At 36.5% G+C, this 27,460-nt stretch overlaps 1 protein-coding gene across 30 annotated transcripts in view; it reads right to left on the bottom strand.

The window, feature by feature from the left end:
- Positions 1-27,460, bottom strand: part of LOC114327495 (uncharacterized) — a 677,364-nt gene that overhangs the window by 114,312 nt on the left and 535,592 nt on the right. For 28 of the 30 annotated variants that reach the window (XM_050648891.1, XM_050648865.1, XM_050648867.1 and 25 more), the window contains 8 exons: positions 23,702-24,013; positions 19,979-20,299; positions 19,230-19,871; positions 12,276-13,856; positions 7,543-8,499; positions 6,805-7,113; positions 4,274-4,585; positions 5-334 (listed from right to left, as the gene is read on the bottom strand). In XM_050648891.1, coding sequence (XP_050504848.1) covers positions 5-334; positions 4,274-4,585; positions 6,805-7,113; positions 7,543-8,499; positions 12,276-13,856; positions 19,230-19,871; positions 19,979-20,299; positions 23,702-24,013 — 4,764 coding nt within the window. The remainder of the gene's footprint in view (positions 1-4; positions 335-4,273; positions 4,586-6,804; positions 7,114-7,542; positions 8,500-12,275; positions 13,857-19,229; positions 19,872-19,978; positions 20,300-23,701; positions 24,014-27,460) is intronic. The other 2 variants (XM_050648893.1, XM_050648888.1) reach the window with 2 other exon arrangements.

The following is a 27,460-nucleotide window of genomic DNA, read 5'->3' as shown; positions in this document are numbered from 1 at the left end:
TTACGTTGTCTTGTCAGCAGAACGCAGTTGGTAAATGGATCTCCGGTGTATTCTTCGAAGCATCTACAACTGGGGCTATGGTTAATGACTTGACATAGGGCATTTTGACCGCAGGTACCAGGACAGGGGTCAAGACATTTGTTCCTGACGCAAGCTTTATTGGAGGGGCATTCCGAGCTTTGGACGCATTCAGGTCTACAGGCTTCATAGGGATTTCCAAGATAATCGGGGGGACAAAGGCATGAACCAACTCCATTTCTTTCCCTACAGATAGCGTTGGTACCACACGGTGATGGTACGCAGGGATTTATTGTTTCAGGACGAGGTATGATGGCTATAATAACGAAACAGGGAATTAGAATGTGTAATCAAAGGTGTTAGGTCAAACCGTGGTAAGCGAAAAGCTGCAGTTGCCATCTTGTTGTTTAAATTCGATTAAGGGATTATTTTGTGCTCTAAAGCTAGTGAGTACCATGTAAATTTATCATTGCATTTATTAACCGCACAAATTCGACCACTTGTAAGCATTTATTGGCTGTTTTCACTCTTTATTAGGGCAAGGATAAGCATTTATTCACCAGTTTAGGGACTATAGTTTATAAGCTGTTTTTAAGTTCAGGGAAAACCTTATTGTCGGGGTAAGCATTATATTGTGACCGCACATTAGCTGTTGTTTTGTGGGGGAAGTAAGCATTTTATCACCAATTTTTCAAGGGGGTTTAATTAGCTGTTGTTGGGGCAGGGGTGGGTAAGCATATTTGTGGTTATAACTTATGGGCTTGTTTGGTAAAAAAGTTTTTGTTTAGGGTATAATTTCGGGGGTTAACCGTATAGTGACTATAATTCTTTTACGAAACAAGCTTTTTGGTTTTTATTTGAGGCAGGGTAGGGTACACCGGGCAAGCTATTATTTTATCACTTTGTTGAGTGGGGTAAGGGGGGTAGTCGGCTTATACGCTCGTGAACCAATTTTATTAAGCGCAGTGTTATAGTTTGTTTGGGGTGGGTGGGGGTTGTTTTGGCTTTAGCATGTGGATTGCAATAGGTATCAGGCTGCCTTGAAGCTCCTTGTTATCGGTGGGGGATATTCCTTACCTTTTTAATCCCCGTCGTGCAGATAAAGCATTAGTATATACAGCCATGCAAGCTAACTATATCGTGTTTAAGTTTTTCGTGTTTTAAATATTGTGCAAGCATTTATTGATGAGAGTAGCACTACATACAGTGCACAGATTCTAAAGGTGCCTATGAAGGATGGTGTCTATGCGCAGTAATATAGTCGGTATATGAGAGAGAAATTATTCGAAATAATGAAATATCAAGTAATACAAAATTTGTTATTTCATTATTTTGAATACTTTCTCTCTCATATAACGACTAGAATACTGCGCATAGACGCCATCCTCCACCGACACCTTTAGAATCTGTGCACTGTAGATACCTTGACTTTATAGCAAACATCTTTCTTCATTATTTTATTAAAAATTCATCAATACTATGCAGTTTATGTATCTGGATCTTAAATATACCATTTTAAGTACATCTTTAAAATACGAAAAACTTTTCTAAAATCTAACTCAGCATGCAAAACATAAAAAAAAATAAAAAAATACCAATATATTGCAAATTTTTTCAGTTGTTATTTAGTCTTATAATACTCTTATATTGATCATCATACAAGGAGAACTGCCCAATCAAAACCAAGACGACTAAAAGACAAACGCTTTGGTGGAGCAGAAAACTGAGAAAACTGAGATAAGAAGTAAAAATTCTATCGAATAAATCCAAAGAATTGGAGAGAGGGAAAACTCTTACTGAATACAATAGAGATAAGAAGAGCGAAAAGGAGGGGAGGACGGAATATTTATTCTTTAGGGCTAGCATAGCACTAGGTTAAATACCAAAGACTTGGACAACTCTATGGGTTATGTAAATACACAAAATATCTTGCATCATTTCTGTTGAAGACAATGGAAAAAATCTTGATAGACATATAAAGGAGAGCCACTGACGAATAATCCACTTAATGGCAACCATCATGCATATCTAGAACGAAAATCAACAGAAACAGCACTCGACGGAGTAGTTCATAAAATCAAACACTCCATTAATAATGGAGATATTGCATTAACCGCCTCTGTATATATAGAAGGCGCATTTAATATTGCACCAAATTATCTTTATGATGCAGTAGTATCTAAAGGGATATCCACTATTTTATACTATTGTATCCACAGGGGAGTGTCTTCTCCCCTCTCCTGTGGTTTACCATCCTCTTTCCAGGAAGGGACGAATGGGAGTTGAACAAATGGATCTCATAATGGCAGATCAATGCTGGTTCGTTCAACGTTTACTCCGAAAGAATTTTCAGAAAAGCTCTTTCCGAAAAACAAGAGGGAATACTTGTGAACGGTGAAGTCATCAATATTGCGATATGCGGACGATACAGTACTCCTAGCTTCTAGTAAAGAAGATCTGCAAACACTACTCGATAGTGTCGTTGAGAGTTGTAGGGAGGCAGGTCTGGATCTGAACATACGGAAAACCAAAATACTCGTAATAAGTAAACAGCAGCATATAAAACCGTCTATATATGTAAATTATACCAAGCTTGAGCAAGTTGATAAAATCGTTTACCTTGGACAGCAACTAAATTGTAACGCAGAAAGTCACGACGAAATTAGATCTAGGATAGAGCAGGCTAGAGCCGCTTTTAGAAGGATATCCAAGGTGTTATGTAACAGAGACCTAAAATTGGCATTGAGGATCCGTCTACTTCGCTGCTACGTGTTCTCGATCTTACTTTATGGTGTCGAGTCCTGGACTGTAAATAAAATTGATCTAAATCGCCTTGAGGCTTTCGAAATGTGGTGCTATAGAAGAATTTTAAAAGTTTCCTGGGTAGAGAAGATTCGAAACTCCACAATACTAAAACGTCTCAGCAAGACTACTGAGATCATAAAAAGCATCAAGCAGAGAAAGCTGGAGTACTTCGGACATGTAATGAGAGGTCCCAAATATAGGTTGCTACAAAATATTATGCAAGGAAAAATAGCAGGCAAACGCGGTCCAGGACGAAGAAGAACCTCATGGTTGAAGAACTTCCGAGATTGGTATGGTGTTGATGCAAGCATGCTATTTAGGGTGGCAGTGAATAAAATTAGGATAGCTATGATGGTAACCAACGTTCTGAAAGGACATGGTACATGAAGAAGAAGAATGCTGGTATAAAGACGGCTCTAAAATAGATGAATGGGTTGGAGTTGGGGTATACGGAGGGAAACCAAGGCTAAGCCTTAGTAAAAGCCTATATAAGCACTTTATTATCTTCCAAGCAGAAAATTATGCTATAGAGATTTCTCTGTACTGCATGTTTTGCCAGGCTGATGATAAGACTTCGGAACACGTTATGTATAACTGCCCAGAGTGGGATAGGCTAAGGATTAATACGTTTGAACATTATCAACCCGAGCCCTACGGCTTCGTAGAAATATCACAATAGGCTTTATTGAAAAGGCTGGGCTAAAGGAATCTTCTTCTGTCTGTCTGGTTTTTGTAGAAGTACTCCCAGATATTAAATTTTCTCCTCAACATAAATTATAATTCTTCTCTGTGGCTCTATACAATCAATATAAGTAAACAGATGGAAATGCAAGAGTAATTAAAGAAACAAAACTCAAAAAGTAATAAAGGGACGGTTAGAAAATAGGGAAACTTTTCATTCAATTGTTTCATTCAGAACCTTCAAAGATCCTAAGTCATATTGTTTTTGAAGTCAAACTGAATGTTCATGTTATATTGAATAATACAAATATATTGGTACTTTTTAATGAATTATACAGTCTGCGTAAGAAACAGTAGGAGCGCTGCTGGTTCTTCTTCTTCTTTTATCTCGATGTCGATACCTAAATTTTAACCGTCTTATTTGATGTTCTATGATTTTTAATTTATATATTTTTGTTCTAAGACTGATTAAGAATAATATTTAATAAGATAAATTATTTTAGAGTTTTGTAAATCAATTGAATCTGCAAGTAAATAAGTTAACAAACAATTTTTCTTTATAAAACCGTATCGGTTTAAGTTAAGTTAGATTTCATTAAATTAAGTTTTTTCATTATGATAATTTAGAATAGATAATTTTAAAAACCTATCATGCATCTCCTCGACGAACTAGCGATCTGCTGCAATCTTCTCTCTTCTTTCGCTACTGTTCCTCACTTTCAGACATGCAAATTCTAAGCAAAAACATCGAAATTAAAAAAAATCCTACCTGGCGCTGGAACACAGCCCTGGAATGGATCCCCAGTGAAACCATTGACACACGTACAAGTTGGATTGTGGTTGATGACACTGCACAACGCGTTAGACCCGCAACTACCGGGACACGGATCGCGACACTTCTGGTTGATACAGGCGAGCGTTCGCGAACATTCGGGATTTATCGTACATTCGGGTCGGCAGTTCGGCGCGGAGCCGATGTAGTTCTCGAGACACGAGCACGCCGGGCTTTCCCCGCGGACTTGGCAGACCGAGTTCGGGCCGCACGGGCTCGGATCGCACGGATTTAACGGCACTGGTTTCTCTGCAACAAAAATAATGCATTATTGTTATTATCTTAGTTACAAAAATATTTAATCAGGTGAGCGGCACACCCCCAAAAGTATACATAAATAACCCCCTAATAAAAGACTACAATAATTGCAAACGAAACGGACTTATCAGAAGCACCTGTTAAATAAGACTCGAACAAAAGATAAATTTTAAACAAATCGTGGGAATACGATATTGACCTCCACAACATATTCATAGATTTCAAATGCCTACGGCTCAATAGACACAAGTTATACCAAATTATACTTTTAACACCCCCCAAAATATATCTGAATTCTTCTTCTTGCAGTACCGTCTCCTATCGGAGGTTGGCTACTATCACAGCAATCTTAACTTTGTTGGCTAAAGCTCTGAACAACTGTATCGAACTGCACCCATATCACTCCCTTAAATTTCGCAACCAGGAAATCCTCCTACGTCCCACATTTCTCTTTCCCGAGATTTTTCCTTGGATTATGAGTCTTAGCAGAGAGTACTTTTCTCCTCTCATTATGTGGCCTAGATATTCCAGTTTTTTCGTTTGTATGGTTTTTATGACTTCGCATTCCTTCATATTTAGCAAAACATCTTGATGTTACTCTTTCTGTCCATGGTATTTTCCACATTCTCCTGTAACACCACATCTCGAATGCCTCAATGTTTTTGATGTTTATCTTTTTCAGTGTCCAAGCTTCCATGCCGTACAGCAGAACGGAGAAAACATAGCCCTTAACATTCCTGTTCTTAAGTTTATATTTATGTCCCGGCTGCATAGGAACTTTTTCATTTTGACAAACGATATCTGACTAGTAAAAGCAAATAAATGGAAGGCAGAATTTGTAAAACCTCCATCAGACCAATAATGACATATGCGTCAGAAACACCACCTGATACAAAGAGGAAAAAAAGAATGCTTGAAACAGCAGACATGAAAACCCTTAGAAAAATCGATGGTAAAACAATATGGTGCAGAGCTGTAAGTACAGATATACAACGGCGATACAAAGTGGAGAACATTAAGAAACAGAAGAGTAGAATGGAACTACCTCATAAGCCAAATATTACAAATAAAGTAGAGTATACAATAAATAAAAAGATGTCGAGAAATAGTTCCCTAAGTAGAAGAAGATCAGTGGGAAAACCACGAAAAAATAAAGAGTACACTGAGAACAATAGTCAACGAATTATAGTAAGGAGACGGGCTCGCACTGACACTATTCAATCTGTCACTCGAATATGTGACAAGATAGTTGGATATAAGAAGAGCAAATCTGCTAACAAATAAATCAATTCAGATTACCGCCTATGCCGATGACATCAGCATTATGTCTCGAAGAACAGAAGAGGCGAGAGAAATATATTAACAATTAAAACAAGGGCAAAAGAGACCGGACAAGAAATGAATATCAAACGACAAAAAGCTAATACAGGAAAGAACTAGAGTAAAGAGACTCACTCATAAATGAATTAGAGATATTGAAACTGCATAAAGTTTCACATTTATGAGAGTTTCATTAAGAACGTATGGTGCAGAAGAAAAATAAATTCAAAGAAGAATAGTAAAAGGAAACAAAGCTTATTTTTCATTCGTCCATGTGTTCTGTAACCTATAACAAAAATCGAAGCAAAGAGATCCAGGTACAACCATGAGCTCTACCAACTGTTCAAAGAAACGACGGTCTCAGAATTCATTTAACTTCAAAGACTTCGAGGGGTTCATTATGTAGTGAGAATAGAGGCCGAAATATTGTCGAAAAGAGCCCTAGATAATAAAATTCAGGGTACAAGAAAAAAAATTAAGAGCACCAAAAAGGTGGAAGGAAGAAGTGGCAAATTTTGCTGGAGGATTTTGCTAACCTAGAGAATATGGACGCGGTACCAGAAAAGTTGGAGGAATAGTTTGGAGGAGGTCAAAGCTCGATTTGGGCTGTAGTGCCATTATACAGAGAGGGGCAGCTGGGAGAACGAACCAAAAGGGATTTCTGAGCAATTAAATCAGCAATCATAGGAAAAGTTTATTAGATAAATTGAAATTGATTTGCATGGAAAACAATCTTACTTAGGCAATGATTAGACAACTGATTAGAGCAGGAAAAGATAGCACCATTTGAAAGCAATTAATGGAGTGCTATGGTATACCACTAGCAGTTTAGATGACATAATTTAGATATAATTTCTTATATTAATACAAAATATATTAAAAATCCTTACCTTTTTGTTCCGGATAGCACCGTACAAACGGATCTCCAGTATTTCCTTGGATACAGCTACAGATGGGGTTGTGGTTGATAACTTGGCATTTGGCGCTGATTCCGCAAGTTCCAGGACAAGGGTCCACACATTTCTGGTTCAAGCAAGCTTGATTCAAAGGACATTCAGCGCTAATGACACATTCTGGTCGGCAAGACGGAGGGCTTCCTATGAGACCTGGTTGGCATGAGCATACAGCTACACCATTGTTAACTCTGCACACGCTGTTTGGACCGCATGGAGAAGGTTGGCAAGGATTGATTGGTATTTCTAAAAGAATAAGGAAATTCAGTATAACGAACCACAAAATATTAATATAAACGTTTGTGCAATTGAAACTCATCTTTGGTTATGTTAGCCTTGGAAACAATGTTAATCATTAAACTGACATTCTGCAATGTTAGTTATGTTTGTAAACGTTATACTGACGTAACACAAGTGAAACAAAATTTACAACCATATAAATGGAAGATCCACCCTATAGCCCCGATTTATCACCTTGTGAGTTTGTAAAAGAATTCTTCGAGCAACAGCCACGATAGTTCTTTAAGCAGGGTACACATCGATTGGTGATAAAATGGGATATGTACCTTAATTTTAGTGGTAACGATTTGTAGATATATTTGTAAATAATTTTTTTCAATGGGTTTCAACTGAACACGTCTCTTAATAAAAAGAATGATAAAAATGTATGTTTACCTATTCTCTTAGTTCTGCACTGTACAAATGGATCTCCTTCCTGGCCTGGTGGACAGCTACAAGTTGGTATATGATTGACAATGTCACAAACAGCATTCTGTCCGCAAGTACCCGGACAAGGATCAATACACTTCAAGTTGCTGCAAGCTTGTCTAGGGCTACAATCTGAATTCATGGTGCATTCTGGTCTACATCCTAAATATGGATCTCCTCTGTAGAGAGTTACACAGGTACAAATTCCATTGTTACACTCAGCATTTTGGCCACAAGGAGATGGGTTGCATGGATCAGCAGGTTTTGGTTTTGGTGTCGGTATGATCCTAGTACATTCGGAAAATGAGTCTCCTGTAAAATCTGGTAAGCAGCTACATATGGGGATGTGATTCTGGACTCTACATTCAGCGTTAAATCCACAGGAACCTATGCATGGGTCTCTACACTTTTCAGTAATACAAGCCAAGTTGGAAGCACAATCTGTGTTTACCAAACATTCAGGTCTACAATTTGGAGGTGATCCAAAGTAGTTTGGTAGGCAACTACAAGAAGCTTGCTCGTTAACGACTCTACATTCAGAATTTGGTCCACATGGTGATTGTATGCAGGGATTTTCGACTGGTTTTGGTTTGGGAGGTGTAGGAGGGATTTCGTAACATCTAGTAAATGGATCTCCGGTGAAGCCAGCCTTACAACTACAGATGGGGGCATGATTGATGACTTGACAATTGGCACTGATACCGCAAGAGCCGGTACAAGGGTTGGCACATCTGAATTTATGGCACGCTCTATCTTGTGGACACTCTGAGCTGACAACACATTCGGGTTTGCAGTTGGGAGGGGAGCCAATGAAATCGGGAAGACAGGAACATACAGCTTGGTGGTTTACTTCTCTGCATTGGCTGTTGGGACCGCAAGGACTTGGTGAACAAGGTTGTTCAGTTTCTGTTGGTTCTGGTGGAGCTAAAACAAGATTTATTTTTGTTAATATTGTTACTAATATCTTTGCATAGTAGATGAAGTTACTTAAGCTATTACAGTAAAACTTGTGTCAACGGCCACCTGTCAAAAGCGGCCACCCGTACTTACTGCCAGTTTCAAAAGTTCCCAAATTGATTATATCTAGATTTCCTTATTTATGATCTGGTATTTACGGCCACCTTGACCAAATGAACTGAAGAGTATTGTTTAATTTCACGAAATTTGGATATATGGGGTTGGAAAAACTCAAATTAACGATATTATAAAAATGAAAAAAAAAAAATGTTTGTAAATCGAGACCTTCCTCTGGAGCTGAGGATAAGAGCCTTAAGATGCTACGTGTTCTCGACTTTGTTGTACCGAATATTAAAGAAGTTGGAAGAAGTTGGAAAGCTGGACAATAAAAGTAGATAATATAAAGAAGTTGGAAGCATTTGAGATCTGGTGCTTTAGAAGAATTTTGAAAAAATACCATGAATCCAACGAGTTACAAATGCAGATGTGTTAAGAAGGCTACAAAACGATTGCGAGGTGATAAAGAACTTTATATTTAGGGCACATTACCAGAGGTGCGAAATATGAGATATTAAGGCTCATAATGCAACAACATAAAACTAGATACGGAACAAACGATGAATACAGAGCGTTATCGAGAGAAATCAGAAAACAGTGCCGCAAAGATAAAGCTGATTCTATCTATCTAATCAGCCCTAAACATCCATCCTTGGATATAGGCCTCCTCTTCCTTCTTCCATGCCTCTCTATCTTGGGCAATTTGCATCCATTTTAACCCAGTGTGTTTCTCCAGGTCATCTGACCATCGCATCTGTGGCCTTCCCCTTTTTCGTTTGTGGTTCCATGGTCTCCAATGTATTACCATCTTAGTCCATCTTTCATCCTTCTGCCGTAGGGTGTGTCCGGCGAACTTCCATTTAAGCTTTGCTACTTGGGTAGAGACGTCTTTCACTTTTGTTTTGTTACGGATCCATTCGTTTCTTTTCCTGTCTGATAATTTAATGTTCAGCATTTGTCTTTCCATGGCTCTTTCTGTTACATGGCTGATTACATCTCTCAAATATGCACAGAGATAGAGGCTGTCGAAATGAACCGAGGGATTTATTCCAGAAGATCAAACTCCTTACCAGAGAATTTAAACCTCAAACGTGGTCTGTAATAGATAAGGAAGGTAATTTAAAGACCGATACTGAGGAAATATTGGAAACATGGCGAAACTACTGTGGCGAGCTATATAAAAATAACGAGGTATCAGCAGAAAATCATTGGCCTTCTGACTACCCTAGAGAACCTACTGTCTTACTCGCTGAAGTCAAAGATGTAATTAAATCACTAAAGAGAAATAAATCCCCAGGCATTGATTCAATACCATGTGAAATACTACAGTTACTAGGTGACAAATTTGCAATGGATGGGATCGATTTATCTTTGGAAGATGAATAAGTGTATCAATTTTCGTTTTTCTAAATAGAAGCGTTCTAGAGATATTTAAGGAAAACTAATTACCAGACGCCATCTTCAAATAGCTCTAGCTCCCTTAGGAAGCATTTTCGGACTAGGTGGATTGGGTTAAATTCTTGAAAATATCTAAGGAATCTCCTGTCTTCGTCTGTTGGTAGAGTTTCTGGACACCCTGTATAATTAATAAGGTATTACCAAAGTAGAAAGTAAAATACAAAGTTAATTACTCATTTATTAATCATATTTCGTCACCATTTTGATATTTAGTTGTAATAGTTATTTCATCAGTGGTAAAAAAGACTTTGAAAAGTCATATCATCCATTCTATCTGTGTCGCTATTTGGAATTCAGGAAAATGGCCATCTGATTGGTGTACCTCAATTTATATCCCACTACACAAAAAAGGAACTACTACCAGATGTGAAAACTACCGCACACTGTCACTAATAACACATGCTAGTAAAATCTTGTTGCATATCACCAAAAAACGGATTAAAACCCTATCTACATTACCAAATACCTCAGGAACAAGCGGGGTTTGTAAAGGGTAAAGGTACAAGGGAACAAATCCTGAACCTAAGACAACTCATTGAAAAGTCTAGAGAATTTCAAGTACCTATGATTATATGCTTCGTTGACTACCAAAAGGCATTTGATTGTGTAAGCTGGATAAATCTGTGGTCAATTTTAATAGAAATGGGCGCACCAATGCACCTGGTGACACTTATTAAAAATCTGTACCAGTCTAATATAGCGACAGTACGACTAGATCAGAAGTTCTCAAACCAATTCAAGACCGAGAGAGGTGTTAGACAAGGATGCGTGTTGTCACCTGACTTATTTAACATTTATGGTGAACATGTCATGAGGATGGTTTTAGAAGGATGGGCCGGTGGAGTAACAGTAGCTGGTAGGAAAATCTCCCATTTAAGATTTGCTGATGACACTACACTTATAGCAGCAAATGAGCAAGAAATGTTTGATCTTCTGCGAAGAGTTGAATACGAAAGCAATAAAGTTGGTCTGAAAATCAATAAAGCTAAGACAAAAATAATGGTGGTCGACAGATTTGACACTATTCAACTGACTAACATATTACAGGAATACCAGATAGTAAACACCTTTGTCTATCTCGGGTCTAGTATAACTAACGATGGTAACTGTGAAGCAGAAGTTCGGAGATGTATTGCTACGGCAAAAAATGCGATGAGTCGCCTAACTAAAGTTTGGAAAGACAGATCTATCTCTCAAAATTTCAAGATGAGACTGGTGAATGCCCTTGTATTCTCAGTATTTCTATACGGAGCAGAGACTTAAACCCTTCGCGCATGCGAGCGCCAAAAAATTGATGCCTTTGAGATGTGGTGCTGGAGAAGAATGCTGCGCATACCTTGGACAGCTCATAGGACAAACGTTTCCATTCTAAACCAACTCAATATTAAAAAAAGGCTGTTCACAATATGTCTGCAACGAATTCTGAAATTCTTTGGTCACGTGGTTCGCAGAGGTGACGACAGTTTGGAGAGATTAATTGTTTCTGGAAACGTTCCGGGGAGAAGACCAAGAGAACGATCACCAACTAAATGGTCTGACCAAATAAAGCATTCAGCTGGAAACTCATTCTGCGAAGCTCTTAGAGCAGCTGCAGATAGAGACCAATGGAGAAACATTGTTAGGAATATTGGAAGAAATCACGATCCTCAGTAATGGGGAAACGACAGGAGAGAGAGAGAGAGAGAATGCAAGGTAAAATTAAGGGTAAATAATCCATAGGTAGCAGAAGAATTTCCTGGCTGAGAAACCTAAGAGAGTGGTATAGTTGCAGCTCAGTGGGTCCTTTCAGAGCGGACTGGCGGCTGCTCTGAAGCAGCCTGTGATGATAGCCATCCTGATAGGAGAAGGAACTACAAGAGAAAGGAGAAAAAATGAGGAAGATCAAGTCATCTACGATTGGTTTTGCAAAACCAAAAATAATTTTGCCATTCCAATATCTGGAGCACTACTTAAAGAAAACGGACTTGAGGCAGTGTGCTGTTTGAAGGTGGAAAATTTTTCAGCATCAAATAGATGGATGGAAAGTTTCAGCAAGCGTCATAATATAATGTTTAAATCAGTTTGTGGTGAGTCTGCAGAGGTTAATTTGAAATATAGAGGACTGTAATATCAAGTTACCATTCCTATTAAGAAATTATTTTCCACAATAGTTCTTTAATTTTTAGTGGCCGTTCTTGAGAGGTTTTACTGTATTATATAGGAAACCATTAATATTTTAAAATACTTACTTGGAGCAGGATGACAGTTCACAAATGGATCTCCAACAAAGTTGTCTACGCAACTACAGGTCGGAACATGGTTAATTGCAGAACATTCAGCATTTTGTCCACATACTCCAGGACAAGGATCTACACACTTATTCCTGATACAAGCCCTATTGGTCGCACAGTCTGAACTCAATACACATTCTGGTTTGCATCCTTCATAGGGATTTCCGAAATAATCTTGGATACACACACAAGAACCAGCTCCGTTCCGTTGTCTACATTCTGCATTTGGTCCGCAAGGAGAAGGTTCACAAGGATTCGGTTTTTCTTCAGGTTGAGGTACGCATTGAAGGAATGCGTTGCCTGTGAAGCCTGCTATACACGTACAAGAGACTGTGTGAGCAATGACTACGCATTCAGCGTTTACTCCACAGGAGCCTGGACAAGGATCTTTGCACTTGTTGTTGACACAAGCCTGAGTACTAGGACAGTCAGGATTAATAACACATTCTGGTCGGCAGTTAGGAGGTGTACCTATGTACCCTTGAGCGCAGCTGCATGATGGACTGTCTCCTGTAGCTCTACAAATAGAGTTAGGTCCACAAGGAGAAGGTCTGCACGGATCAATTGGCGTAGGAGGTGTCGGCTCAATAATGATTACTCTACAGCTCTGGAATGGATCGCCAGTGTATCCTTCTCTGCAACTACAAATTGGACTGTAGTTTCGTACTTCACAGGCTGCGTTTAGTCCACAAGATCCTGGACATGGATCAATGCATTTCTGGTTAACGCAAGCTCTGTTAGGAGGACACTCAGAGCTTACAACACACTCCGGTCTGCATGATGGTGGAGTTCCTTGGTAGCCTTGCAAGCATGAACAAACCGCAACCTCGTTGATGATTTTACATTGACTGTTTTGTCCACATGGTGAAGGACTGCAAGTGTCTTTTCTTGGTTTGATCTCGTCTATTGTTCTACACAAAGTAAATGGATCTCCTGTGAGTGTATCAGGACAGGAGCAAGCTGGTATGTGATTGATGACGTCACATCTTGCATTTTGACCACACGTTCCTGGACATGGATCACGGCACTTGTTCTTGATACAAGCCTTATCTCTTGGACACTCTGAACTAAGAACACATTCTGGCCTACAGCTCTCATACGGGTTTCCGATGTACTCAGAAAGACAAGTACATATTCCATTGTTACATTCAGCATTAGGACCACAAGGTGAAGGATTGCATGGGTCCAGAGGTCTCGGTTTTTCTGTCTGTCTCGGTATCAGATTACACTGCGTAAAAGGATCACCTGTATGGCCTTCAGCACAAGTACAAATTGGCAAATGGTTGATGACGTGGCATTGGGCGTTAACTCCACAAGAACCCGGGCAAGGGTCTCTACATTTTTGATTGATACAAGCATGTTGACTCTCGCATTCGGTGCTTATCACGCACTCTGGTCTGCACTCTGGTGGGGATCCTAGATAGTCTGGCAAACATGAACATATTGGAGTGTTTTCTTGTATTCTACATTGCGAATTGGGACCACAAGGAGACGGATAACAAGATGCTGGACGTTCTGTTACTGGCTCGACCGTGATAGCTGAAAATATTAAGCAAGTGGTTTAGTATGATCCATGATCGTAATAATCAACAAAAAATGATTGAAGTAATACTTCTTTACGCGCGATATGAGGGTGAATTTTTATATGTTAAAACCTACGATCCCGGCGCATGCGCATTATAACTTTGTTCTGATTGGATGTTCAAATGACATGTCAAAAATTATCCAATATGGCAGCTGTAGCGCAGCTGTGGTTTGGACGGTTGACGGTTTGGTTATGTATGGTTTTTGCGTTTTAAAATTTATGGGAAGAGCATAGATATATAATACTCTAGATTCCGCCCTGCGATCTTAAAATGGGTGACGGTTGAGACAGAGATAAATGAGCCTATTTGGTCGGTAGTCTCTTTTTAATTTAAGGGGAATATCGACGACGTGAATATCGCACTTTATCGAGTAATATATGTTGACAGTTGGAGCGGGTGGTGACGGGAAATGGTCTTTGGTCTTCGGACGTGGATAATCGTGGTTCGAATCCCATAACCAACTTTACTTTTTTTATTTTTATTTAATCAATATTGCGTTTATTAGATATTTTTACATCTGAAAAATGGACCTAAGTAAATCTAGCAGATAATAAATGTAGGTATGTATAGTAAGTTAATATTGGAATACATAATTTGTGAACTGCATAGTAAAATAAAAGTTATTCGTTATTAATATATATTCGTCCTTATTCGAATGATGTGAATGTTTGTTTTGCTTCTACTTTTTTAAAAAATTGTAACAATAGTTTCATAAATAAAAATAATGTCTAATTACTTATAACTGAATCGGTCATTTCAAAAACAGCAAAGTCCACAATTTTCAGAAACTAACTTTTTGAGAGGAATAGACTCCTTTAAGATAAACGTTGTGTGCAAAAACGACACCAGTCCAGTAAAAACATTAGGAACAAAACTACAATATAACTCTGAATTTTGATGTCATCCATTTCATCCACCTTTCGACTATATAGTTAGTTTTCTTTGCTCTTCTGTAAAATTAGGAATATGTGACTCATGTTGTTTTTGAAATGACCGATTCAATTAATAAATCGATGGTACATTATGTTGATATTAATTATTGGTAATTTTTTACGAATATTTTTAGCAATTACTTTATACTATTCTACAATTAACTTATTAAAAAAATAACATTGGCTTTTATATTTTTAAAAATCTATAGGTACCTACACAGTTTTTCTTATTTGTTATATATTTCTTTGAATAGATTTACTTTAGAGATGTAATAATATCTAACAAACGCAATATTGATTAAATAAAAAATAAACAAAGTAAAGATTGGTATGGGATTCGAACCAGGATTATCCACGTCCGAAGACAAACGACCTGGGCCCGGATTACGAACACTCGATACGAATCGTATCCGCCATTTTTTCCCATAAGGCGCTACGGTAAAACATGGCGGATACGATGCGTATCGAGTGTACGTAATCCGAGCCCAGTTCTCGTCGCCATCCGCTCGAACTGTCAAACTATCTAAAATACTCGACGACAGAGTAGGATAATAGGGAGTTTTTGTTGCTACGTAACGTACGCATCTCCGTATACGTAAAGCAACTAACGTGCCGTAAAGGATAAATGTTAAAATAGGTAGTTTTTGTAACTGCCTTAACGCAACGTAAAGCAAATCGTAAAGTCATTTTTAAATTCCGTTGACATTAAAAAATAAAACAATGTTCACACAATATACAATTAATATACAAATGTAAAAAAAGATAAATGAATGATGAAATTGTATGGTTTTAATTGCTTCTATTTAAATATAAAAATATTATTTTTCCTTAGGTTAAAATTTTTTTATTTTTGTTGATACCTACTTTTTAGTTGTAAATTATTGTACCTACATCAGAATTCCAGTATAATGTAAATAGTTTGGTAATATTTATTTGAAAATTTTACTGAAACTAGGTCATTTGTTTATCTAGTTATTAATTGTGGTGATCACTGTATATCTTAAATTAATACAAGATTTGTTTGTTTTGCTTTACTAATAGACAACTTAAAAACAATACAATTTTAAATCTATTATGAAGTTCCAATTTCCAATTACAAACACAGAATAATTTTACTCAAATAGACTAAACCAATAACCAATATATAACCTTAAAATGTTTATAAATGGGTAGTACGCTGATGAAATGTTCATTTGGTAGGTAATCGGGCAAGATCCTCGTGTGCATTCGGTGACTTTCGGCTCGATAGGGATGCGTATGAACCTAACGTACCAGCCCATAACCTTAGGTAATACGTATCGCGATACGGGAGTTCAACCATTAATGCGCAAGCGTATATGTCAAAAAGATGCGTTACGTTTACGTATTTGTGTGCACAAAAACTCCCTAGTGACGTCGTCGATACTCCCCTTGAATTAGAAAGAGACTACCGACCAAATAGGCTCATTTATCTCTGTCGCAACCGTCACCCATTTTAAGATCGTAAGGCGCAATCTAGAGTATTATATTATCTATGGGGAAGAGAAACAACAAAGGTTAGTTAATAGTTATACTGCCTTTTTAAATAGTTTTCATATTATATTTTTGAAGTTATACTTCAAAATGTTTTAATTTATGTATGTATCAGTCCAGAAAAGGTGTGGAAAGAATATATTAGTTTTTTAAAATATATTTTTCTACAAACGTGTTAAAAATGCAATTTGTAGGACTCCATAGGAGCGTTAAAAATGCTACTTTACGGCATGATACAATAACTGAAGATATGACATAGAGTCGGTGGGCGGGGCCTACGTAGCTACGTCACTCTGTGAGTAGAACAACATTAAATTCAGTGTTGTCGTATAGTAAACGGTGTTTATTTTTTTGTTTAAGGTGAATTTTACTTATAATTTGTTAAACTTTTATTAAAAATGAGGTGTGCCGTGTTTGGTTGTAATGTGGACAATCAATCACAAGGTTTCGATACGAATATCAAGTTTTTTTAGTCTCCCAAAAGACAAAAAAGTGCGATGTGTGTGAAAACAATTATGTAAACGTAAACGTGCAGACAATTTTAACGTTAACAACGCTCATATCTGTTCAACACATTGTAACAGCGACGATTATGAACGCAATCTGAAACACGAGCTGCTTGGATATTCTTCTAAAAATTTTCAATGCCTTAAAAAAAGCTATTCCATACCAAAATCTACCCAAAGCGGGAAAAGGCGAAGTGGATTCTGGTAGAGAGCAACTAACTATTTTTAATGGGAAATAAGCCACAATTTTACTAAAAAATTATTTTATTAACGTTTCGACGTCCAAATCGGATGCCGTTGTCAAAATACAAAAAATATTAATAAATTAAACAAAAATGTTGTTGCTTAGTAAAAAATTCTTCTAATAATTTATTTAATCTGACTCATTTATATCGGCAATTCAGACATATATTATACATTTTAAAGTAGAAGACTTTAAAATGATATTGCCAATTGTTCATTCGATTACATGAAATCAACCCCAACTCAAGAATATCCGTCACAAAAAAAAATCATAGCATGTGATCTGCCTTTAAAAATACAACCACATGCAACGGTGACAGTAAAATTTGCGCGTTAGAGATTCCATAGTAAATCACGAGGGAAAACCAGGAAAAAACCTCGTGATACCATCCCGACATCGTCAGTATTAGGTCTTACTTTAGTTTACTCTCAAAACTAATACCAGATTCTAATATAATACTTACGATAATAATAGTAAGACATAATACTTACGATGTGATGATAGTATTACGAGGTTTTTTCCTGGTTTTCACTCGTGATTTACTAAGAAATCTCTAATGCGAGAATTTTACTGTCACCGTTGCATGTGGTTGTATTTTTAAAGACAGACCACATGCTATCATTTTTTTTGTGACTGATATTCTTGAGTTAGGGTTGATTTCATGTAATCGAATGAACAGTTGGCAATATCATTTTAAAGTCTTCTACTTTAAAATGTATAATATATTATGTCTGAATTGCCGATATAAATGAGTCAGATTAAATCAATTATTAGAAGAATTTTTTATTCACCAACAACATTTTTGTTTAATTCATTAATATTTTTTGTATTTTGAGAACGGCATCCGATTTGGACGTGGAAACGTTAATAAAATCATTTTTTTTTGGTAAAATTGTGGCTTATTTCCCATTAAAAATAATTAATTACAAAAATGCCACAAGAAAATAGCTTCATAACAACAGTAGAGAGCAACGCTGTGTATTATACAGTATAATATATACCTAATGAGACGTATCTTGCCTAATAATAAAAAATCATGTTTGTAATTGATTTCTATTATTAGATTATGTTCTCAATAATTATATTTAATCATACTAAACAAAACAGCACTTCTCGAAAATTTCACAAGTGATATTAAAAGCTAAAATCCCCAAATCATAATGACAATGCATTCGAAATGTAAAGGATCTACTCACAACGTGACGTCATGCGCGACCTGAACGAAATTGGGAACGCTGCGTGTCGTATCTTGGGTTATTGTATCATGACTTTACGGCACTAGTGCTTTAAAATTTTTAAGGCACTGCAGTTAAAAGTGAATTGTCAAATTGTGAAACGTCAAAATATGTATATTTCATTTATTAACATTAATATTAATAATACAACTTGCGCAATTTGAAAAAGGTGGTTTAAAAGGTTTTTTATTATAATTTTGTGTCTTTGGATTTGTCTTCCTTGGGCGTAAAATAATAAAACATCTATTTTTATATTTAACTTGTCACCGTGATGTATAATTATGTATATCTGAAAGGTAAGTGCATGCGGCTTGATGGCCTTGTTGGTAGAGCATTGGACCAGAGATCAAAAAATCGCGAGATTGCGGGTTCAGATCCCGGAAGATTCATATTTTTTTCTTTTTTTTTTTAATATTTGGCATTGTTAAGTTTTGGTTCATTTTTGGTAATTATTGTTAATTTTTTTGTATTGTAACTGTTAAGTAGGTATATTTATTTCGTTGAAATTATATTATAATAGACGTATAAATTCTTACGTGCGTACAAAGTACACACACATTCTTTATTTTTTTTTTAATTCCATTTAATTTAGAAAGTAATAACTTTGATGCGACCCGGTATCAGGTTATAATTTGCGTTTAAAAAATGTCCCAAAAATGCCTTTTATATAGGAATAGAATAAATAAGATTCAAAATGTTTATTTTTGTTTAAGTGCTAGTAAGAATGATCCAAAGAACCACTATCCATATCTCTTCCGGCAACGGAAGCAATTTAAACTGTTTTCTGAATTAAATAGAATTTAAAACAATCAAAAGTTTTTTGGATCGTCACATGATGATATTGAGTGTAAATTTTGGTTGTAAAGAACTTTTAATAAATATCTTTTTTAAACTTACGTTGTGGAATGCATCTCAAGAATGGATCTCCCGTATATCCTGGTGGGCAAGCACAAATAGGATTGTGATTCCTCGTCGTACATTGCGCTCCCAATCCACACGTATTGGGACATGGGTCACTACATTTTTGATTGATGCAAGCCTTATCAAGTTGGCATTCAGAGCTAACCACGCATTCTGGTCTACATTCTGGTGGAGATCCTATGTAATTAGGTAAGCATGAGCAAACTGCTTGTTGGTTAAGTTCCCTACATTGGCTGTTGGGTCCACAAGGTGTTGGTTGGCAAGGATTTTTATTTTCTGGAGGAATTATCCTGACTTCTTTACATTGGAAGAAAGCGTCTCCGGTAAAACCTGGTAGGCAAGTACATGTTGGGATGTGGTTATTGACTCTACATTCTGCTAAAGTTCCGCAGGTACCCGGACAAGGATCAACGCACTTGAATGCGATGCAAGCCAGGTGAGATTTACAGTCGTCATTGACTTCACATTCTCTGTGACAACCTCGAGTGCTTTCGTATGGATCTCCATGGAAACCTGGAAGACACAAACAAGCTCCAGCTCCATTTTTCTCACGGCATTCCGCATTTGGTCCACATGGAGAAGGAGTGCATGGCGTTGGAGGTGGAGTACGTTCTGTAGCTGTAAGGATAAATATTTTAGTTTATGGTAGTCTTACAAATAACCTGTAGAAGCTGAAAGTGTAGCAAAAATGACTGATGCCATGAATAAATGAAAAAATGTCTTACTCAAAGGTGTGATAGTACAAGAAGATAAAGCATCTCCTTGGTATCCAGGCAGGCAAGAGCAAACAGGTACATGCGAGACAACAGTACATAGGGCATTAAGGCCACAGAAACCTTGACAAGGGTTTATACATTTTTCGTTTCTACATGCCAAATTATTAGCACATTCCAAGTCATTAACACATTCTGGGCGACAGTTGGGAGGTCGACCGATAAAGTTTGGTATACAAGAGCATGCAGGCTGGGTACCAACTACCCTACATTGGGAGTTCGCGCCGCAGGGAGATGGTACGCATGGGTTCTCTATGTCTTTAGGCGTAGTTACTAGAAAAGAAGATAGTTTAGAGATACAGGAAAAAATATACAGTTTTATAGAGAGCCCCCATTTGATCTCGGAGAGGAGTATATATTGGACAATACACCTTCACCATCTAACATAATGCTTTTGTATGCTATAGATTCAAATTTATAAAATTATGTCAATCGGTTACATTATAATAGCACTACTAGATCTTAGAATAAAAGCAGTGACAAAATTTTGATGCTACTCGTCAGGTCTCCGAAAAAGTTACTTAAATGCTAAAAACTACAGATTACAACTATCAAGATTCTAGCAGGCATATGTACTATAAATTATGCATGTTTGCTTAGTTTGAAAGAGTTAATAAATTGTACTTATATGCCAATGCACATAGTGTAGTTACATAGGTGCATACTAAACTACATGCTGTACTATATTGCAGCTTAATTGCACATCAGAAATTATGGATTGTCTCTGGAGGAAAAAGTATGAAAAAAACGGACATAGGGGAAAGCTACTGATATAGAAATTGCTATTGAAAGCCGTCTTAATACAAGAGTAATGCAAAGTCCTTATTGCTCATTATCATGAACATTATTAGAAGGGGATATGAATACAAATACTAGATAGATGATAGATAGATTATCGACAGATAACAGATATACCAAATAAACCAAGGAATAAATTCAAAGAATCACACTAAACCATTGTAAGACCCCTCTTTCAGGAGGAACTATTTCGGCAAGTTTAATCTCTGCTATTCTGGGAAATTTGAAATAACGTGAGAAACCCACAACGTGAGTGTTTCACTACAAAAACTGCACAAAAAAGCTTACAAGATTAATCAAAAAATTTTCACATCAGATACAAAAACTATTCTGCCCAAATCATAGTTTATGCGTATTATTTATACCTTTAGTTGCCTGTAGTCAGACTAATTAATAATGGGAGAGAAGTATAAACATTCATAAGATAATGGAGGTGAATTTATATAGTCACCGACAATAAAACTGTCTACGCTTTCAAACTGTACATACAGTGAGGAAGTTTGAGTTGGAATAAATTCATTTTCTCAAGAATTAGCGACTCTTGAGATAAATCCCGTAACAGGTCGTTTTTTATTTTTAAATTATAATTTTTTGGCATATATAGATACAATACTAGTGACCTCATCCATCTGGGCGTGACCACGTAATCGATAATTTTTTTTAATAAGAATAGGGGTCGTGCGATAGCTCATTTGAAAGGTTATTCAATGCTCTATTCACTAATATAAACATTAACATACTTGTTTATACAGGATGCTCAAAATATATTTTTTGATTAAATTAATTGAGACAAAAAGAAGAATGTATATAATTTATTTAATTCGATATACATTTTACTGTTGAACTAAAACAGGAAAAAATGTTTATTTGACAAATAAATATATTGTTTTTCGCTAAAATTCAATATTAAAGCCGCTACCCGCCTGCCTCTTAGCAGTTTGAACATTTAATTTAAGCGAAAAGCAATGTTTATTTTTTAAATTAACATTTTTTTCCGATTTCTGAGGCCAGTAAAACATATTTTGCATTAAATAAATTACATACATTCTTATTTTTGTCTTAATTAATTTAATTAAAAAAACATTTTTAGGCACCCTGTTTAAATTAATTATGTTAGTGTTTATATTAGTGAATAGATAATTGAATAAACTTTTGAATGGGCTATCACACGACCCCTATTCTCACTTAAAAAATCATCGATTACGTCATCACGCTCAGATGGATGACGTCACTAGTATGATATACAGTATGTCCCTGTAAGTTGTATCCATATGGAAAACTCTTTTATTATTAATTTTACGAAAAAAAGTTATTCTTCATAAAACGCTCTGCATGGTCCAAAACCTAAGATTCAACCATCAGATATCAAATTTTATGAATATTATACGAGGTATGTCAAAAAGTTTGAATTTCACTCAAGAGTAAAGTAGCTTTATTTTTCACAATATTGAAAATTGCTATTATGAAAAGTTGTTTGGAATTAAAAACTATATTCTAATATGCAATTACATCCTTCTAATTAAAAAAAATTTTTTTTTGAAAAATTATGGATAACTAACATTATTTTCAGTAGTTTTAATTCTAATAACTCTTTTATTATTAATTTTACGAAAAAAGTGATTCGTAATAAAAAGTTCAGTATGGTCTAAAATACTCTAAAACCTAAAATACAACCATCTTATGTCAATTTTATACGAGGTGTATCAAAAAAGATAAATTTAGATCACAAGTAAAGTACCTTTATAGTTCAAAATATTTCAATAAGAAGGATGTAATTACACACTGAAACATGGTTTTTAATTCTTAATAACTTCTCATAATAACAATTTTCGATATTGTGAAAAATAAAGTTATTTTACTCTTGGGCCAAATTCATATTTTTTGACATACCTTGTATAAAATTGATAAAATTTGACATAAGATGGTTGTATTTTAGGTTTCAGACCATGCAGAACTTTTTATTAAGAATCACTTTTTTTCGTAAAATTAATAATAAAAGAGTTATCAGAATTGAAATAACTGAAAATAATGTTATGTTATCCATAATTTTTCAAAAAAAAAATTTTCAAATAGAAGGATGTAATTACATATTAGAATATAGTTTTTAGTTCCAAACAACTTTTCATAATAGCAATTTTCAATATTGTGAAAAATAAAGCTACTTTACTCTTGAGTGAAATTCAAACTTTTTGACATACCTCGTATAATATTCATAAAATTTGATATCTGATGGTTGAATCTTAGGTTTTGGACCATGCAGAGCTTTTTATGAGGAATGACTTTTTTTCGTAAAATTAATAATAAAAAAGTTTTCCATATGGATACAACTTACAGGGACATACTGTATATGCCAAAAAATTATAATTTAAAAATAAAAATCGACCTATTGCGGGATTTATTTCCAGGGTCGCCCATTCTCGAGAAAATGAATTTATTCCAACTCAAATGTCCTCACTGTATATAATATTGGCATAGTTTATAGTTTATAGTATACCTACCTGATGGAACTCTAATAGTTGCAATTTGTAATCTTAGCATTTAAATAACCTTTCCGAAAACCTGACGATGAACACGAAAGTTTAGTGTTCGAAACCGGTCGTTCAAGGTACAATAAACTGATTGTGAATAAGTCTTAAATTTATTTCTTTAACCTTGTTGGTATGGAGTCACATAATATGCAACCGATTCGTCATTTTAAAGCAAAGAGTTGTTGGAAGTAATTGTGTATTTTCCAATATATTTTCGTAAAGAAAGTATAAAAGAATTGAGAGAAAGTATTCATGCTATAGATATATCTACAATCTACATTTTACATACTATACACTAAAAAAGATCCGAAATCAAAAGGGGAGCATTTTAAATGTGAATTACCCCTACTTTGTATTCTGGAGCAGGATGTAAACGGATCGCCAGTATAACCAGAGGAACATACACATATGGGGTTGTGAGTTACTACTCTACATTGAGCATTGATTCCGCAAGTACCGGGACAAGGGTCCACACAATTTTGATTAATACAGGCTTTATCTTGGGCGCATTCAGAGCTGCCTATACATTCTGGTCTACACATTGGGGGAGAGCCTATATAACCAGTAATACAAGAGCATACAGCGTGGCCGTTTATTTCTCTACATTGACTATTTGGGCCACAAGGTGAAGGCTGGCACGGTTGAGTCGGTTTAGGAGTAACTACAAATTGGTAGAAGTTAGATAGAACCTTCCAGTTGGTTGTTGTTAAATACACTCCGTGTCAAAGAAAACAGGTCACCCACAAAATTGGGGAAATTTTATATTTGTTTTTGTATTTGTCCATTTTCTTTTACTTTGTTTGTTTAATATTAATTAAGTTAATTTATCACGTGTAATGAGAAAACGGAGAGCCATGATGATCGCTAATGTCCTTAAAGGATGAGGCACTTCAAAGAAGAAGACTGAGAGGCTAAACCAAGCCTGTGAAGAGATAAACAAATTCGCAAAGCCTATTAAACCATAAAATCCTCAGAACTATTCATGAATCAATGAAGCTTCACGGACTTGATTGTTTTGAGAACTATGTGAACTATTGTAATGTTCTAAAGAGTTCCTGAGATATCTTAGAGTTACATTGGCCTCCTTACAATGAAGTATATTTCTTAATAACGATGGAAAAATATTGAAAGGCTGTTCAGATTGTTACATTGCTGGAAAATGGAGCCAGCCAAACGGATGTGGCAAGACAATGGAATGAACTGCGACCTGGTTCGGGTGCAGTTGATGGATGAACTTACCAAAGATTTCTTAAGACAAGATCTCCTCAACTGTGAGACGGTACGGGTGCCAAAAGGAAGATAACAGTCAGAGAAGATCGTGTTCTCACTTGTACATTGCGAGAGTGGACGCAAACTGCTAAAATGTTATATATTATTAACAGCCATATTCAGCAAGCCCAAGGACCGGTAATAATCAGCATTTCTACTGTTCTTCTTTCTTCTTCATGTACCATGTCCTTTCAGAACGTTGGTTACCATCATAGCTACCTTAATTTTAGTCACTGCCACCCTAAATAGCATGCTTGTATCAACACCATACCAATCTCGCAAGTTCTTCAACCATGAGGTTCTTCTTCGTCCTGGACTGCGTTTGCCTGCCATGTTTCCTTGCATGATATTTTGTAGCAACCTATATTTGGGACCTATCATTACATGTCCGAAATACTCCAGCTTTCTCTGCTTGATGCTTTTTATGATCTCAGTAGTCTTGCTGAGACGTTCTAGTATTGTGGAGTTTCGAATCTTCTCCACCCAGGAAACTTTTAAAATTCTTCTATAGCACCACATTTCGAAAGACTTAAGGAGATTTAGATCGATTTTATTCACAGTCCAGGACTCGACACCATAAAGTAAGACCGAGAACACTTAGCAGCGAAGTGGGCGGATCCCTAATGCCAATTTTAGGTCTCTGTTACATAACACCTTGGACATCCTTCTAAAAGCGGCTCTAGCCTGCTCTATCCTAGATCTAATTTGGCCGTGACTTTCTGCGCTACAATTTAGTTGCTGTCCAAGGTAAACGATTTTATCAACTTGCTCAAGTTTGGTATTATTTACATAAATAGACGGTGTTATATGCTGCTGTTTACTTATTACGAGTATTTTGGATTTCCGTAGGTATGTTCAGATCAGACCTGCCCCCCTACAACTCTCAACGATACTATCAAGTAGTGTCTGCAGATCTTCTTGACTAGAAGCTAGGAGTACTGTATCCTCCGCATATCGCAAATTATTGATGACTTCACCGTGAACAAAAGTATTCCTTCTTGTTTTTCAGAAAGAGCTTTTCTGAAAATTCTTTCGGAGTAAACGTTGAAAAACAGGGGTGACAAGAGGCATCAACACCATACCAATCTCGCAAGTTCTTCAACCATGAGGTTCTTCTTCGTCCTGGACTGCGTTTGCCTGCCATTTTTCCTTGCATGATATTTTGTAGCAACCTATATTTGGGACCTATCATTACATGTCCGAAATACTCCAGCTTTCTCTGCTTGATGCTTTTTATGATCTCAGTAGTCTTGCTGAGACGTTCTAGTATTGTGGAGTTTCGAATCTTCTCCACCCAGGAAACTTTTAAAATTCTTCTATAGCACCACATTTCGAAAGACTTAAGGAGATTTAGATCGATTTTATTCACAGTCCAGGGCTCGACACCATAAAGTAAGACCGAGAACACGTAGCAGCGAAGTGGGCGGATCCCTAATGCCAATTTTAGGTCTCTGTTACATAACACCTTGGACATCCTTCTAAAAGCGGCTCTAGCCTGCTCTATCCTAGATCTAATTTGGCCGTGACTTTCTGCGCTACAATTTAGTTGCTGTCCAAGGTAAACGATTTTATCAACTTGCTCAAGTTTGGTATTATTTACATAAATAGACGGTGTTATATGCTGCTGTTTACTTATTACGAGTATTTTGGATTTCCGTAGGTATGTTCAGATCAGACCTGCCCCCCTACAACTCTCAACGATACTATCAAGTAGTGTCTGCAGATCTTCTTGACTAGAAGCTAGGAGTACTGTATCCTCCGCATATCGCAAATTATTGATGACTTCACCGTGAACAAAAGTATTCCTTTTTGTTTTTCAGAAAGAGCTTTTCTGAAAATTCTTTCGGAGTAAACGTTGAAAAACAGGGGTGACAAGAGGCATCAACACCATACCAATCTCGCAAGTTCTTCAACCATGAGGTTCTTCTTCGTCCTGGACTGCGTTTGCCTGCCATTTTTCCTTGCATGATATTTTGTAGCAACCTATATTTGGGACCTATCATTACATGTCCGAAATACTCCAGCTTTCTCTGCTTGATGCTTTTTATGATCTCAGTAGTCTTGCTGAGACGTTCTAGTATTGTGGAGTTTCGAATCTTCTCCACCCAGGAAACTTTTAAAATTCTTCTATAGCACCACATTTCGAAAGACTTAAGGAGATTTAGATCGATTTTATTCACAGTCCAGGACTCGACACCATAAAGTAAGACCGAGAACACGTAGCAGTGAAGTGGGCGGATCCCTAATGCCAATTTTAGGTCTCTGTTACATAACACCTTGGACATCCTTCTAAAAGCGGCTCTAGCCTGCTCTATCCTAGATCTAATTTGGCCGTGACTTTCTGCGCTACAATTTAGTTGCTGTCCAAGGTAAACGATTTTATCAACTTGCTCAAGTTTGGTATTATTTACATAAATAGACGGTGTTATATGCTGCTGTTTACTTATTACGAGTATTTTGGATTTCCGTAGGTATGTTCAGATCAGACCTGCCCCCCTACAACTCTCAACGATACTATCAAGTAGTGTCTGCAGATCTTCTTGACTAGAAGCTAGGAGTACTGTATCCTCCGCATATCGCAAATTATTGATGACTTCACCGTGAACAAAAGTATTCCTTCTTGTTTTTCAGAAAGAGCTTTTCTGAAAATTCTTTCGGAGTAAACGTTGAAAAGCAGTGGTGACAAGAGGCATCCCTGCCACACTCCTCTTTTAATATTAAGAGCCTGTGATTCCACACCATCTACTAAAACTGATGTTGTTTGATTCCAATATAAATTTGCAAATATTCGAACATCTCTGCCGTCCAAGCCTATGTCTTTTAGAACTTCGATCAATAT

The sequence above is a fragment of the Diabrotica virgifera genome, chromosome 4, assembly GCF_917563875.1.
Source record: "Diabrotica virgifera virgifera chromosome 4, PGI_DIABVI_V3a".
Classification (NCBI taxonomy): Eukaryota; Metazoa; Arthropoda; class Insecta; order Coleoptera; family Chrysomelidae; genus Diabrotica; species Diabrotica virgifera.
This window is presented reverse-complemented; position numbering and strand designations above follow the sequence as displayed.